Genomic DNA, 16,427 nt, shown 5'->3' with positions numbered 1-16,427 from the left:
GGGGCCTCCACATTTCCTGCCCCCGTAGAGAGCGGGCAGTGGGGGGAGAAAGAGCCGAGCAAGGAAAGCCCCGGGCGCCCCACATTGGGCCCTGCCCCCCAACGCTCCCACTCCCTCCCTCGGCGGGTGCCCTGCAGCCTGGCCTCGGAGAGCAGTGGGTGGCGCAGGGCAGGTGGTATATCCAGTCTGACGGAGGGCGGGCCTCGCCAGTGCAGGAGAGGGCTGAGCCGGGGTGGAGCGCCCTCAGCCGCACTCGCTCTATGGCCATAGGGAGCCGCTGAGCGCGAGCAGAGCCGCTCCCCGCCGCCGCCGCCGCCGCCGCCGCCACCCGCCTCGCTCGCTCGCTCGCTCGCTCTCCGGGCCCCGCGCGCCGCCACCATGAACCCTTCGCCGCTCAAGACCGCGCTGGCTTACGAGTGCTTCCAGGAGCAGGACAACTCCACGCTGGCGCTGCCGTCGGACCAAAAGATGAAGACGGGCACGTCGGGCCGGCAGCGAGTGCAGGAGCAGGTGATGATGACTGTCAAACGCCAGAAGTCCAAGTCCTCCCAGTCGTCCACCCTGAGTCACTCCAACCGAGGTAAAGGCTAAAGGCGTGCGCGGTGCCCTGGGGATGCGCGCCCGGCCCAGCAGCCTGGCGAAGCCCCGGGAAGCCCTGGAGCGCGTGTGTGCGCTCCCCAGGCGGCTGGCTCCTTGCTCCTCGGGGTTCCCACCCTTCAAAGTGGCAGCGCGTGGTAGACGCAGGTGCCAGCTCCCCGTGGAGCATAGCCAGACGGAAATCAGGAAGCTGAATGGGCTCCAGGCTCCTAGGTCCCTGCGTCTTGTCCTGCTGGGTGAAGGGCAAAGACTTCACCTGCTGGGTGAAGGGTTCAACGGTGGCTGCGCGCCCCTTTCCACCAGTAGCACCCCTCACCTGCAGCCCCTTCCTAGCCTGGCTGCCCTACTGAGGTGCCCCCAGGCTCGCCGTTCAAGCAGGGCTGATGGAAGGACGCGTGGGAGCCTCTGGTCTCTGGGTTGGCAAGCAGCATGGCAGGCTGGGCAGTGGACTCAGATGGGGATGGGGATGGGTCTTGGGAGAACTGGTTGGAAGATCAGCACTTCCTGAGGCTGGGGAGAAAAGGGGTGCTTTTGCCCAGTCTATCCTCAGCCGCTCAGGCCCAGACCTTCCTGACTGACCAGCCGCCTCCACCGCTCCCTCCACACTCAGCTCAAGGAAAGAGATTGTACGGGGTTGGGGGTCGGTCAGGGCACCTCCTGCGCAACCCTCTCTTCAGGCACATCCCCTCACTGGGGAATGTGGGAAAGGGGTAGAAACCTTGCACTTCAAGGGCCAATATTCGAAGGGACTTGTGCGCAGGAAAGTGAAGCCAAATGGTCGAACACACCCAAATCTGTAAGCTTTGGTTTATTCAGTTAAATCAGTGAGAGGCTCATGACTGCAGACTTCACACCCAGGCAGGACAGTTCCCAGTTAGGTATTGAGTCCCCGCTCCTGAGAGGAAGACTCCGCACTCATGTGTGTCTGTTTTGAAATCTGCTCTGTCTCTCCATTTCCATCTCTATCTCTGTCTCTTTGTTTTTCTCTTACACACACACACACACACACACACACACACACGCACGCACGCACGCACACACACACACACGCACACACACACACACACAAGCACGCATAAACACACACATTTCTGAGTAAGCCAATAAAAGACTGAGTCCCCATTTTTGAGGCCTCTCACGCTATTTGTCTTGTCTTTACTGGGCTCCTGGAATCTACCTCCTAAAACTTTGGCCTCCTTCCCTTTGACTGAGGGCCTTGGTAGTGGCTTACTAGACGTGGGAGTCTAGGGGACTAGAGTCCCTTTGGGATATCAAGTGACCCTACTTCTGCTTACACCTCGGCACACTCCTGCCAAAGTCCTCCCCTCCACAACTTTTCCTCCCTCTTGTGTTCTCGCACCCCATCCTAGGCCTGCATTTCAACCTCACAGTTCCCCCAAATCTCAAACCAGCCACCGTTCCCCAGCAGCCATCGGACCATGGGTTGGGGTGTGCCTCATGGCCTGGGTCCAGTCTGGTGACCACATCTACTGGCATCCCCTTCTCCCTTCCTTCTGTCTTTCTTTCCTTCATTCCCACCTTCTTTCCTCCCTTCCATCCCACTTTCCTTCCTTCCTCCTCCCTTCCTTCTTTCTTGCTCCTTCCTTTGTTTCTTTCCTCTCCCTCCTTCCCTTTTCTCCTTCCTTTCCTTTCTTTGTTTCCCTTCCTCTCCTTTCATTTCTTCTCTTTCATTTCCTCTTCTTCCTCCCTTCCCATTCCTCTAGTAGAGGTCCTTGACCTCATAAGGGTGTTCCCTCCAGAGAGAGGTGGGCTCCAAAGTTAGTGCCCCCTCCGCAAAAACAGGGCTCTCCAGGACTGACCTGTGGGTGTGGTCCCAGCGCCCAGCCTGGCAAGGTTCCCACAGGGGCCAGTTTTCCCAGCGGCATCCTGAGTGGAGGAGGCGGTTAGGTCACTGGGAGCCGGTGGTTCTGGTTTATCTGGCTTTGTTTTCATCAGATTTCTCCCCCTCTTCATCAGAGCCACCCAGCACTCCCTATTTGTTCCAGGGCCACCTCCACTCTCATCTGGGCTATTGTCCCATGTATCTGCCCTGAGAGAGTGAAGTGGTGGAGGATTTGGGGGTCTGTGTCTCAGAGCTGTCCCTTCACCTACCCTCCCACCCCAAATAAACAGAATCTTTGATCTTCTAGCTTTACACACACACAGATACACACACACACACACACACACACACACACACACACCTCATTCAACTCCTTTCTGGGTAGAACCCCCTCTCCAGGGCAAGAGGGTGGAGGAAGGGCTAAAGCACAGGCATTACATATGCAAGGCCCTGAGTTCAGTCTCTCACACAGCTTATTCTCCTGAGCACTGCTAGGTGTGGCCCTGGTGTTCCCACCACCCCCTAGATCTGAGTAGCACACAAACTAGGCCCATACAACTGGGTTTAAGTATCACTGGGAGTGGACCAAGGCTCCTGGGTGCTGCTAGAGGATCCCCACAAAAAAAGAATGTTCACTTTATTTGTTTGTTTGGTTTTGGGCTATACCCAGCAGAACTCAGGGCTAACTCCTGGCTCTGCACTCAGGGGTCACTCCTGTTGGGCTTGGGGGACTGTATATGATGCTGGGGATTGAATTTGGGCTGGCTGTGTGAAAAGGCAAACACCCTTGTGCTGTGCGATGGCTCTGGCACCATAACTCCCAAATAAAAGGAAGCACAGTCATGCACCAAGGGATGCCCGGCACCCCACTGCTCCTGGTGCTTGAAGGACAACCAGGTCTTCGCTACCCTTGGTGCTGGCCTAGAAGCAGCTTTGCTCACAGCCCTCCCTGTTATGGTTCCTTTGAGCTTAGCCAAGAGGGTGAATGTAGCCATCAGCAGCTGGACAGAGCCTGGGGCAGTAACCTTGCACCAGGCCCGCCTCAGTGAATGTGGGATCTGAACATATCTCTCTTCTCCATTCTTTAAAATCCAACCTGTAACAGCACACTCGGCCTTCTCTGTCTCCACATCTGGGAATTTTACTTTCAGCTTTTTTGTTTTGTTTTGTTTTTTTGTTTTTTGTTTTTGGCCCACACCCGTCGTTTGCTCAGGGGTTACTCCTGGCTGTCTGCTCAGAAATAGCTCCTGACAGGCACGAGGGACCATATGGGACACCGGGATTCGAACCAACCACCTTTGGTCCTGGATCGGCTGCTCGCAAGGCAAACGCTGCTGTGCTATCTCTCCGGGCCCTTACTTTCAGCTTTGATGCTCTCCTTCTCCCTACTGCTCAGAAGTTTTCCACCTAAAAGGGCCAAGTCTTGGGGCCAGAATGATAATGCAGGGAGGAGGACTTTTGCCTTGCACACAGCTGACTCAGGTTCAGTCCCTGTTACCCTGATGATCCCCTGAACCTGCACACAGTGATCTTTGAGCACAGAGTCAGAATTATTCCTATGCATCACCCTGAACATCGCCAGATGTGGCCCAAAAAAAAAAAGAAAAACGGGTGAAAAAAAAAAAGCCTGCCAAGCCTATATTTATTCCTGGTCTCAGGCTAGAGGGGTGCCATCTCCACTCTGGTACTCCCCAATTTGTGTTTTTACTAGAGAGTGTGCTAGAAGCCTTCCTCGGAAGTGCTATTTGGAGTCCCCCATGTATCCAGGGGAGGAACCACTTCTGCTTTGTTGTCTGGATTTGTGTTTTCAGCTTGAACCTTTGGCTGAACAGGGAGGCTTGTGCAGCGTGCTTGAACCTTGTCTTCCTGCCCAGTGCCATGAACAAACTTTACTGCTGGGGGATATGCTCCGCCCCAAAGCAGAGTGAGGAGATGGGTATAAAAGCTCTTTGTGTTGTCACCTATCCCCACCATGAAGCCTATTAATTAAACTTTAAATAAACCAATTCTTGCTTCTTTACATAGTAGTTTGGCTTGAAGTTAAAATTTTAGGCAGAATTTCCGTTGGCCAGTTACAACACATGCCAAAGCACTGAGTCTCCTGAAGTAATCAATGGGCAGTGATGCTTCCTGGTTCACTCACCTCTGCTAGTCTCGATGGCAGATTCCAAAACACATAAACCCCAAACACTGTATGCCACATAGGAATAAGTCATATTGGTTGTGAAATCTAAGAGTGGGTTCAGAGCAATAGTACAGAGGGTAGTGTGTTTGCCTTGCAAGCTGCCAACTTCGGTTCAATCTCTAGCATTCCATATGGTTCCCTCAGCCTGCCAGGGGACCACATGAAGTGATTTCTGAGGACTGAGCCAAGAGTAACTTTCGAGCACCACTATGTGTGGCTCAAAACCAAAACAACAACAGCAACAACAAAAATCTGGGAGTGACTTTTGCTTAACAAAATGAAAGAGAAGAATGTTAGATGTCCTGGGGGAAGCTCTTTTGATTGTGTTTTTGCTTTTGAGCCACACCCAGCCATGCTCATGGGTAATTTCTGGCTCTGTAGTCAGGGTAAAACTCTTGGCTCTGTCCTGGGGGACCCTATGAGGATGTTGGGGATTGCTCCTGGGTCGGCCCTGTCCAAGGTAAATGCCTTCCCCACTGTGCTCTTGGTAAGACTTCAGCACACCCGCAGGCATGTGCACGCACACATGGATAATTACAACCCATATGCATACATGTGACCATTTAGACATGCAGCTACACATGCTCAGAAACACATGCTCAGACACACATGCTTGCTCAGACACAACCCACCTTGCAGGAGACCAGCTGGGAGGGACTTGGGTCCCATGTGCAGCTCTAGCCTGTAGTGTGTGATCCTGGGCAAGTCACTGCCACTCTGGATCTCCACAGCTGTGAGGTGGGATGAGATCATCCCCAGCTCTTTGTGATGAGTGTGCTCTGTGGAAATTGCTGGGATAAGTCCTGTCTCTGCACACCACCCCCAACTGCTTGCTTGCAGCTGTCCTCCCTCTAAGCTGGTCCTTCCCTCAAGGCGCATCACTCAGAGTTTCTCCCTAGTCAACAGTATGAGACTCCAAAGCCTTCCTCTGAGCCAAGGCTTTCAAGCTCAGAGAACTGGCAGAGAGTGGGATTGGGGGAATCATCTGGCAGATAAAGAAAGGGTCAATGCTGGGCCCCAGCCTCAGAGATTGTGCTTGAATTAGTACAGGATATACTGGGCAACTCTTACAGGTTGGGGGGGGGGAGGAAATTACTTCTGATATGGAGCAAAATTCAAGATTATTGCCTGATCCTCATCATCCTTCACTCACATTAGAGACCCCGTGTGGGTGTCAAACCTAATCAGGCACTATCTCTCTCTGTGTCTCTCACATACACATCTAGTATAGTTAATGTTTGTTGCCGATGTTTGGACTACACCCTGAGGTGCTCAGGGTTTACTTCTGGCTCTGTGCTCAAGGATCACTTCTGGCAGGCTCAAGGGACCATATGGAGTGCCAGGGATTGAACCCAGGTCAGCCTCATGCAAGGCGAGGGCCCTCCCCACTGTACTATTTCTCTGGCCCTCTGATGAATTTTTTTACCCTTGACATCAAAACTGGGCCACTGAGTCCTATTCTAAACCTTGTACACCCAAGCCCACAGCCCTGTGCCAGTCCTGCCCCCACAGGACGCTAGTCTTTGCCTGATCCTGTAGGCTGAGCAGTGTCCCTGCAGGTCTGGCTACAACAGGTTCCAGCAGAGCCCACAGGAGTCATGTGAGCTTCTGAAGAAGAGAGAACAGAGAGAGCAGCCGGATTCAGGCTTTTCTGATGCTCAGAGGGAAGGGCAGGAGACCCAGAAAAGGTCCTGGTGAGACTCCACACTCTCCTCAGCATGGACAGAGGAGACAGGAATTTCCCATAATGGAAAGGGCCATGGGGTACAGACACCTCTTTCTACCACAGACTCATCTGAGGGGGTCATGGACTAAGGCTTCTGGCATCTCATCTCTTTTCAAGTCCTCTTACTAGGGGCCTGCTCTCCTGAGCACCTTATGGGAGAAGAGAGTGAAAGACAAAGGGAGCCATTCTTGAGATTTTGGTGCTAAGGGACTTTATTGAACTTTATTGAGGTTGAACTTTATTGAAGGTCAGAAGAGTCTAGGCGAGATGTGAGAGAAACATCATAAATCTCAGCAGGAATCTCAGTATTTCACAAACACCCAGGGTTCTCGTGGAAGCAATGTCTCTCCCACATCCGGATTCTCAGTACTTGGTGCCCTTCCTGACTAACAGCAAGAGGGGTTTTGGGCAGGGAAGAGGAGAACAATATGGCTCCCAAAGATCATGCCTCTGTGTCCAGTGTCCAGTGTCCTAAGTGGCTGGGCCTAGATCACTCTGGTCTAGTGGTTGCAGGTCTCTTGCTTTAGGAAGTTCCAGCCTGCCTAGAGGAAGGGTCTATGGATGTCATATGTGTACGCAACCTCACACATTCACTCACACACTCAAGACGCATATACTCATTCACCACATACTATACACTTACATTCACAGACACACACGCGTGCTTGCTCACACACTCACATACTCACTACACACATTCATACACTCATATCTACTCATTCACACATTCCCACTCACAAACATGCTCGTAACTCACACTCACACAGACTCACACACATTCATCCTCAAATACATACATGCATACTCCAGTGATACTCACACTCACACTCACTAAATCTCATTCAATCACTCACACTTACACTCTGACAGAACCCATACTCACACCTGGCCCAGGGGTCAGGAGCAGAGCAGTAGTGGGTTGGTGGAGTTCTGAGGTGGTAACAATAAAGGGTTGGGGTGCAGGGTGGGGTCAATTCTAGAAGAAGCTGGTTTTGTGCAAGGTTTTGAATGTAGACAGAGGGTTTGGCTGAGAAGAAGTAGAATGTTCCAGGTGTGGTGGGTGTGACACACTTGAAAGCTTGGCGGTGGACAGGGTGAGTCATTCTGCAGGGTTAGCTCCCTAGTGCAGCTGACCTTCATGTGCCTGACCCAGGAGCCCTTTGCCAGAGTGTAGCTCCTATAACATAAAGGCACCATGCCATCCTCAAGGATGGGGCATCTTACACCTACCTTTCCCATTTGTGACCCCTTTGCACCTAAAAAAATGCATCCTAGGCCAACCCTCCTAGAAGCACCTTGATGTCCTCACGTGGTTGATTTTTAATTCATTCTTACACATTCAAAGCTTTTATTGCTGCCAGTGTTGAGAGCCCTCCTCTGAGTTCCCCTACCAGTGGTCAGCAACTTTTTTTTTCAACTGAGCCAAATCTCGCCAAAACCACGATTGAAATTTATTTTGAGAGCCACACAGGGCACACACTGGCAGAGGCTAGGAGCAGAGTCCTGACGCCTGGAGCAGCCGCCCAGCACACAAAAGAGCCAAATTAAAAGTGTAAAGAGCCACATGTGGCTCGCGAGCCACAGGTTGCCTACCACTGCCCTAACCCATCTGGAAATGTGGTTCAGGGGTACTAAACAGGTAGCCATAGCTAGACTATGGCTGTGTACATGAGAATGTCTGGGAGGACTTTGTTTCCCAGCACTGCCAAATGCATGAGTGAGCAGTTGGTGTTGCTTGAACATACCGGAAGACATTTTTCTTGAGAAATTTGCTCTTTGTTCTTTTAGTTATTTTGTTGTTGTTGTTGTTTTGGGGCAACACCCAGAGATGCACAGGAGCTAGTCCTGGCTCTGCATTCAGGAATCACTCCTGGTAAGCTCAGGGGAACATATGGGGTACAAGAGACCAAACCTGGGCCCAGAGAGATAGCACAGCGGCGTTTGCCTTGCAAGCAGCCTATCCAGGACCACAGGTGGTTGGTTCGAATCCTGGTGTCCCATATGGTCCCCCGTGCCTGCCAGGAGCTATTTCTGAGCAGACAGCCAGGAGTAACCCCTGAGCACCACCAGGTGTAGCCCAAAAATAAAAACCCAGTTTGACCATTATGGCTTCTGACTAACATTTGCTCTTTGACTTCAGGGTTCTGTGGGCAGCAGATGCTTCCCTAGGAAGTGCATATGTCAACAGGCAGCCAGTTTCTCTCAGGAGCTGCCATCTCCTGGCAACTGCATCTTCCGAGAGGGAATTGGGGGTGCACAATGCCTGAGAAGAGGGGAAGAGTGACTGGGGGAAGCGGTGCTAATATCACCTTGCTTGGAGACCAGGCTTCCTCTGGGAGGAAGTGACCTTGGATGTTCTAGAGGAGACTTGCTCCAAGGTCAAATCCTCAGCTCATACCTCTTCTGGTTTAACAGACCCTCCAAACCTCTGTGGTAGGAGGTAGAGTTGTAGGACACCCCATCCTGCAGATATGGGATGTTGAATCTTGAGACCCCTGAGAGCTTTCTCCATACTGTGAGGAGAGATGTGGCCTACAAAGGGCTGGGTGGGCCCAGCCAGGCCCATACTCTGTGTCAAGGCTGCCCAGGAGAGAGGAGTCAGGGGGATGCAGAGATACATTATGGCAAATCTGCCATGAAATTAAAAACTAGCCTATGACCAAGGCTATGTTTTTGAGCATTGCTGATCAGGCCTAATGCCTAGAGATGTGTTTGGGTGGGCTTGGAAAGCAGAGCAAATGCAAGAGCAACCAACCATTGCTGTTACTCCCAGCCAGGCACCATGTTCCTGCTATGGAACTTAACTTTCAAAGGGAGCATTTGCCTGCCAGAAAGACAGCCAATAGTCAGGAGAGGGGTCACCACATATGCTGCAGGAACAGCATCTTGCTCCCCTCTCTCGCCTGGCCCAAGGGAAGGTATGACTTCAAGGTGCAAAGACAGATCTGTTCCCTGTTTGCCACTCCCGCCCCAATGCTGAGGCAGCTGCCCTGCCATGGGACGTACCAGGAAGCTGAACCAACAGCTTCAGGCACAGCCAGGATCTGACCCCCAATTTCACATGGATATTAAGGGTGCACTTAGGAACTACTTGGAAGGCTCCAGAACAAAGTAGAAGCTGCAGCTCACTGCTGTCACCCCAGGACCCAGATGGGACACACATGTGCTTTGTCCAATGCCAGAGTGTGTTGTGGGAGCCAGTGCACAGCCCTGCCAAGGACACCAACTTTACAGAGAAGCATAGGAGGAGAGAGGGAGGCAAAGGTGGAGGGAAGGACCACAAGGGTGAGGGACTTACTGATGAGAGAGAGTGAGGGAGGAGGTGAGGGGTCTCACTGATAAGAGAGAGTGAGGGACTTCACAGGTCCCTTCCTGATGCCTCCCCTGTAGGAGGCCACCCTGGGTCTCCAGCTCTGAGTGTTCATTTATCACCACCTCAAAGTTTCCATCCAAAGCTGTTGGCTGACCCCTGTCTGCCCTTTGGTGAGAAATTCCACTTTTGGAGTGAGTGCCAAGTGCTCTCAGACCAGCCAGACCTCTGGAGGATACTAGAAGGGGGACCCAACTGACCAAGTCTGATCCAGATACAGCACCTCTCTGAGCACTGAAGATAATATGAGATTTCCCCCCTAGACTCTGACAGAGGCTTCTGGAGAGGTAGAGAAACAAGCTGAGGGTACTTTCTTGGAAGTTAGGGCTCTGTTGGGTATTAGGGAGGCAGAATAGTCCTGGGAGGGCTTGAGGTAGCTGCTGAGGGGCCTTTGACATCTGCCCTTCTTCCTTCTCAGCCCTGTGAATGCCAGCAGGCAGGTGTCACTGGAGGTACAATCCAGAACACCGGAGAGGATGGAGCCTAGGTGAGCACAGATCAAGGCCCTTCTCAGACAGAGAAAGGTGCAGAGGAAAGAAAACAAGGACATGCCCAAATGCCAGTCCAGGGCAGCATCTTCCAAGGCTGAGGGTGCTAATGGCCAATTGATTGCTCATTCATGCTGTAGGAATGAACTCAGGCAGTACCCCCTGAGTAAGCTATGGGGTGAGCTATGGGGTGGTCAGGGGCACTGAGTGGAAGAAGTGATGCCAGACAGGGACCATTGCCACCTCCCTCCCTGAGCTGCCCCCACCTGCTGTCCCTTCGGCTTCTACTGGGACTTCCTGTCTCTCTACCTGGAACTCGAGATGTTAGTAAGGCCAGGGTGGGTGTGACTCATAGAGAGAGCTGAATCTCCCTGAGACCACCAACACCATTTCTGGACCAGGGTTTCTGCTGTGGAACTCTGACTCTGAGTGTAGGGAAAAGAAGTAAAAATGTCCTGGACCCACTTCCCTTTATTCCCAGAAAGCATCCTTTCCTTAGAGAGTGAAAAAGTCTTGCTCTGTTGATCCAAAACACAGAACCATGGCCAGTACCCTTTCCCCAACCCCAGAGTGAAGCAGGACATACCAGAATGGAGTGACTTGGGGGTCAGAGAGCAGGACAGTGTATGTTCAGAGGACACAGAGATTGTCTTGAATGAACTGTTCAGGTGAGGTTTTCTGGACTAGAGTGATATAGCAGAGAAGGCACTTGCTTTGCACATAGCCAACCTGAGTTAAACCACCATACCCCACCTAAACACCCTATTTTCCTCCCTCGCTAACACACAGAAAAGAGATGAGATTCAATGGTTATGTCCATTCTAGGGGAGCAGGCCTGGCCTGGGGAAAGGACTGGGCTAGTTATGTGTGAGATCATCAGCTATGCTTTGAGAACAAAATGGCAAAGAACAGACCAGTTTTCTCAGAGGTGAACCTTTCCTGAAAGCCTCTTCCTACCAAGCTGGTAAAAGGGGATCCCCTCCAGGAGCCCCAAATCCAGTTCTGCTTTTTGTGATCCAGGGCCACCTTGTCACTAATAATTCTAATGACTCTCTGCCATCCTTTGGAGCCTGTCATTTGTGGGCCTCCAAGCCCGCAGAAAACATTCATTAATCCTCAGTGGGACCTTTGAGGTGCATGGCCTCGCCCCCTTCACCAGCAGGAGACCTTAGGAGATGAAGGAAGGGGTGGGAAGTCACCCCGTCATAGGTGGGGGCCGGACAGAAGCTGGGCTGAGAACCCTGCCCAGAGTGGACAGTAAGCACCGGCCACTTCTCTGGGGTGCTGACCTAGGCTCTGCACCTGGAATGTGGCGGTCTTGCCTGCCGTCCCCCAGCGGGAAGCTGGTCTTTGTGCCCCGTGGCATTGTGATCCCCTGCAATGGCACAGCCCTGCTCCGCGCCTCTCCGGGTCAAGTCCTGACTTGTAGGTATCTCATCCCCTCCGCCATTAGGGATGTCAGGTTCCCCCAGAGGTGCACAAGATTCAGCAACCAGCTACAGTCTTGAAGTAGCTTCTGGATGGGAGGTGGTGTGCATAGTGCTTTCTCCTCTTCCTCTCTCTGGGTTCACGGGAGAACCCCTTGGTCCTGCAGGAAGTCACCCGACACAGCCAACATGGCCTGACCTGCTACCTTTGTCTTCAGGTTCCATGTATGATGGCCTGGCCGACAATTACAACAACTACGGAACCACCAGCCGCAACAGCTACTACTCCAAGTTCCAAGCGGGGAATGGATCCTGGGGTTATCCGGTAAGGCACCACTTCCATTCAAAGAGCTGGGTGCTCTGGGACATGGTAGAAGGGAATGGTAGGTAAAAGGATCACAGTGGCCCAGAATGGGGATACAATATGGATACAGGGTAGCACTTTGGCCAACGAAGTGAGAGGAGCCCATTTTAACCAGGTTCTAGCCTTTTTAGGCTTAGTTATCACTTCCTAGATAATGACCTAGGTCACTGGTTTGGTTTGGTTTTGCTCATTTCCTTGCTCTTAATGGGGACTCCAGTTGTGCGATTTCTAAATGTCTCCAATGAAACCATTTTTAAAAAGGATTAAAAAAGAAAGAAAAATATTTTAAAGTTCATTTCTCACTCTGTTTCTATAAAGGACTTGAGAGAAGTCTGTATTCTTCAAGTCCATTTGTGAATGAACTTAGATATTTCTAGGAAATTCCTGCCAGTACTGACTCTTCATTTCATATAAACTGGTAGCCAAGGAGGAACTCTAGGAAGTTCTAGTCCCTGAGACTAGAACATGTTCATGCTTAAATGAGAGGGTGAGTGCTGGAACAGAATGTTGAGTTTGTAAATTGGACAAGCTTGGGTTCAACGTTTAGCTCTGCTGTGCAACTAAGCAAATGGTCTTTGCTTAGAGACTTCTACTGCTGGGTTTTGCTTCTTTCCCATATAAAAAATACAGCAAAGTATGTCTTTGAAATTATTTTTAGGAGGATTTATGCTCGATGAAACCCAAGGTTTATCCTACTCTGCAAATTCTAACTTTCTTTTATTTTTTGTGCATTTCTACACTAGTCTTTATTGTTCTTGAAAATTCTTTCATAAAACTCTAGAGATATTTGCTTCGGTGATCAATGCCATTTCCAACAGGAAATGGGTACTGTCTTTTGGGGGCATCCATGTATCAGTAGCATCTTCTTTGAGTGCACAATATTGCAAGCACCACCTCCAATTGTTGGGGTTCTGGGGAAGGGAGAGGGTAATGAGTCAGGCACACTTTTGTCAGTGGTTTGATTCTTTCCTTTCTTAGGACTAATCTTGGATGATTTGTTGTCTCTGAAAAGAGTCACATGATTGCCTCCCTTCCCCTTTTCCTGATTTTTGATGTTCTTTGCTACCTTCCATGAAACATAAGTAAGGTTGACTAAGACCAATTAGCTGGCAGATGAGTGAGCACAGAGCTTTGCCATGGAGTGATGAGTGGACAATATCAGGGGGAAATGATTTAGTAATGCAGTGCCAAAGATTAGGTGAGACCAAGAAAGACAGATCCCTGGATGGGACCAGTGGTGAGAATAAATGAATTGTGCTGACGAATCACTATTACTTTCCCTTACATCCATTATGTCACCAAATTCTCACTTAGAAGACTAAGTTCTTTCCATACTTTGCTGCTCTCTGACTCTGTGATTTTAGAGAAACTTCATAAACTTCTCTGAGTATTTGGGCATTAGTATATTGGGTAGGGCTTAGCCTTGCAAGTGGCTGATTTGGATTTGGTATCTATCCCATTTCATCCCCAATAATGATCCCTGGAACAGAGCCAGGAGTCAGCCCTGAGCACTGCAGGGTCTATCTCTCTCCTAGAAACAAGATCCCCCTCCCCAATATCTTCCCTAAGCATCCACATTCTCCTTTGTATAGTATGGATTTCCATGCCCATGTGTCTACTTTCAGAGGTTGATACCACAGTGCACTAGCTGTGACTCATTATCAAAGGGGCCTTTAAAAGTGGGGGGAGTGAGTTATGATATATGGAAATGTGTCATCTTTAGAATGCTCTAAAGAAACATTTTGGGAAGAGATGTTTCTTAAAATAAAAATCTTCAGGTAGAGCATGTCTTAGGGTTAATTGTTCAACCCCCTGTAATCTCACCACACACACCCCCATGCCCCAAAAGGACCAGCACCCCTCCCTGTGCCTTCTCACAGACAGCCAGTGAGAAACGTCTTCCCTTTCCAACACACTCAGACCCCACCCTCTTTGCTCCTTCCTCGCTGGCGGGACTGGAGACATGACTCACATTTAGGGCTGCTGTCGAGGCACGTCCTGTCTCCTCTCAGTTCAGGAGAGGCTATGGGAACAGCTAAGCACTGAGCACACACGCGGATTTGGCAGAGGGAGGGGGCCAGACAGGAAAGAATTGGAGTCATTGATAGAGGAATCAGGCAGAGAGGCAGAGGAGGCAAAACCACAGGGGTCCAGACTTGGGGGGTTGGAAGCAAGAAGAAACAGCAGCAGAGATTGGCCTTGGTGAGATAATCCTGGGCCTGCAGGATTTTCCCAGGCTTGACACTCCTGGCACAGGACTATTTGATTTCTTCCCCTCTGGGGAAACCAACATAGCAGTCGACAGTGGAGAGAAAGAAGGAGCAGGGTGCGGTTGGGCTGTAAAGGCCTCGTCAGCAGGTCTCAGGAACTTCTGAAAGGTGCTGAGGGCCCATTTCCTGCAGAAACTTTTTGTTCTCTCAGTCAGCCAAGTTGGATTAAGCAACTTGCATGGCAGGGATTGGGGCACACCAAGGCTTCACCAAGGAAGAGGCTCTGCCCTAAGTGAACTTGGAGTCAAGTGGAGAGGCCCAGAGGGCAGAGGAATTGAACACAGGCATGAGTGGCTGCACTAGAGGGCTACATCAGTATCCCAGTGGCTCAGATGTTTCTAGAACTTCTAAAAGTGTTATCAAAGGGCTGAAGTAATAAGACAGAGGGAAGGGTACTTGCCTTGCATACAGCTCACTGAATAGTGTTCGATCCCTGGCATTTCATGTGGTCTCTGAGTCCTGCCAGAGTGATCCCTGAATCAAAAGCATGAGTAAACTCTAATACTGCTTGGTGTGTTTCCCAAACCAAAATATAATAAAATCATAAATAATTAAAATTTCGTTAAATAGAATTGGTTGGTTGTAAGGACCCTATGATAAAACCAGTTATTTCTACATTGCTACGGGCTGTGTTGTACCAAAAACTCTATCAACTGCTTCATGAGCTTAAGGTTTGGTCCTGGTTGAACATATCAAATCCTTAACAAAAATTGGTCATACTTGAGCATATATACTATATACATATATCAAGGTTGTGCAGAAATTCCAATTGGAAATTTCTCAACTGTTGTAATTGCTGTAGTGTTATCCTCTGGTTTTATTTACCTTCAGCAATATTCTTCTATTGAAAAATGTATGCTCTAACTATGATGGCTTACATAACAAATCAAGGAAACTGACATACTCTTGTAATAAATATAACTTAATGTAAGTTTTACCATAAAAGAAGCATCATAGGACTTAAAGGAAAAGAAAAGATTGCTTATGGCCCAAATCAATTTCTTCCATCTCCCCAAATTCCTTCTCCTTCTTTAGAGACTCTCATGTGACAGCAAAGCCCAGGGGTCCCAGGGAACAGGGGAGAGAAGACCCAGGTAAGGTGGGGAACAAAGTGCCCCCCACCTCCTCCCTCAGCTTTGCTGCTCCAGCTCCCAGACCCAGGCGGAAGAGGTATTAGAGCTTCATGAGGTATGCCCAGCACAGTTGTGGAAACTACCAGAAAAGTTAAAAGACTCATTGAGGGTCATACAGCCTGTTAATAGGATAGCAGGCCACCTTTCTCACCTGTCTCCCATTTGGGGGTTATTTTCTATTTTCCAAATTTCAATATTTAACACTACAAGTCAGGATTTGCAAGAGGCCCCTATTTCTAATCCCATCATCTCCTCCCTACGTGAGTGCCCTGACTAAGCCCATTTTTTTCTCTGAGAAGTCAAACTATCTCATCATAAGGTGGGGAGCAGCCTACTTCTTGGCTGAAGCTAGGTCCCTCTGAGCCCGGAAGGGAGTGGGAAGAGACTACCCGAAAAAACACAGCACTCGAGAACATCCTCCAGGGAAAAGTTGTATGTTGTTTGACTGAAATTCATATTTGATGTGTGTCCTGTGCTTTTATTGGATACTTTTGTCCATGCTAGATCAGTGGCTTCCCCTTACTCCTTTTAATAAAAAAATAAAATAAAAAGGGAGGGAAAAGCTGGAAATAAGGTACAGCAATTAGGGCATTTGCCTTGAATGAAGCCAGCCAATTTGAGTTCAATCCCCAGCATCCCATATGGTCCCCCAAACCTCACCAGGAGTGAGCCCTGAGCATCTCTGAGTGTGGCCACAAAATAAAACAAAAAACAGCACACACTTTGACTTCCATCTAGACAGGAGGCTCCAAAAGAATGATTTCAGAGTTTTGATTAGTCTGGTTTGACCTGCTTAGGGTCTTCTGTATAAGCCCCTAGATCTCTGCTGTACTGAGACCCATATGGAAGAGGTGGGTAGAGTTGAAGGCATTGGAAGGTATGGCTCTTCTCTTCCAAAGGAGAAATGGGCTTTATGCCAAATAAATTCACACTACATGAATCTGAGGTGAGGAAACAAGTTGGATTTCCAATGAGCATTTCTGGATTAAGATGACAAACTACTTTTCTTGTTTGTTTGGATTTT

At 49.8% G+C, this 16,427-nt stretch overlaps 1 protein-coding gene across 1 annotated transcript in view; it reads left to right on the top strand.

Moving 5' to 3' along the window:
- Positions 1 to 378: 378 nt before the first annotated feature.
- Positions 379 to 16,427, top strand: part of PKP1 (plakophilin 1) — a 42,329-nt gene continuing 26,280 nt past the window's right edge. Inside the window, exons 1-2 of the mRNA XM_049770629.1 lie at positions 379 to 580; positions 11,855 to 11,961. Of these exons, the coding sequence (XP_049626586.1) occupies positions 379 to 580; positions 11,855 to 11,961 (309 nt within the window). The remainder of the gene's footprint in view (positions 581 to 11,854; positions 11,962 to 16,427) is intronic.

The sequence above is a fragment of the Suncus etruscus genome, chromosome 3 (assembly GCF_024139225.1).
Source record: "Suncus etruscus isolate mSunEtr1 chromosome 3, mSunEtr1.pri.cur, whole genome shotgun sequence".
Taxonomy (NCBI): domain Eukaryota; kingdom Metazoa; phylum Chordata; class Mammalia; order Eulipotyphla; family Soricidae; genus Suncus; species Suncus etruscus.
The sequence above is the reverse complement of the archived record's forward strand: the minus strand, read 5'-3'. Positions and strand labels throughout refer to the sequence as shown.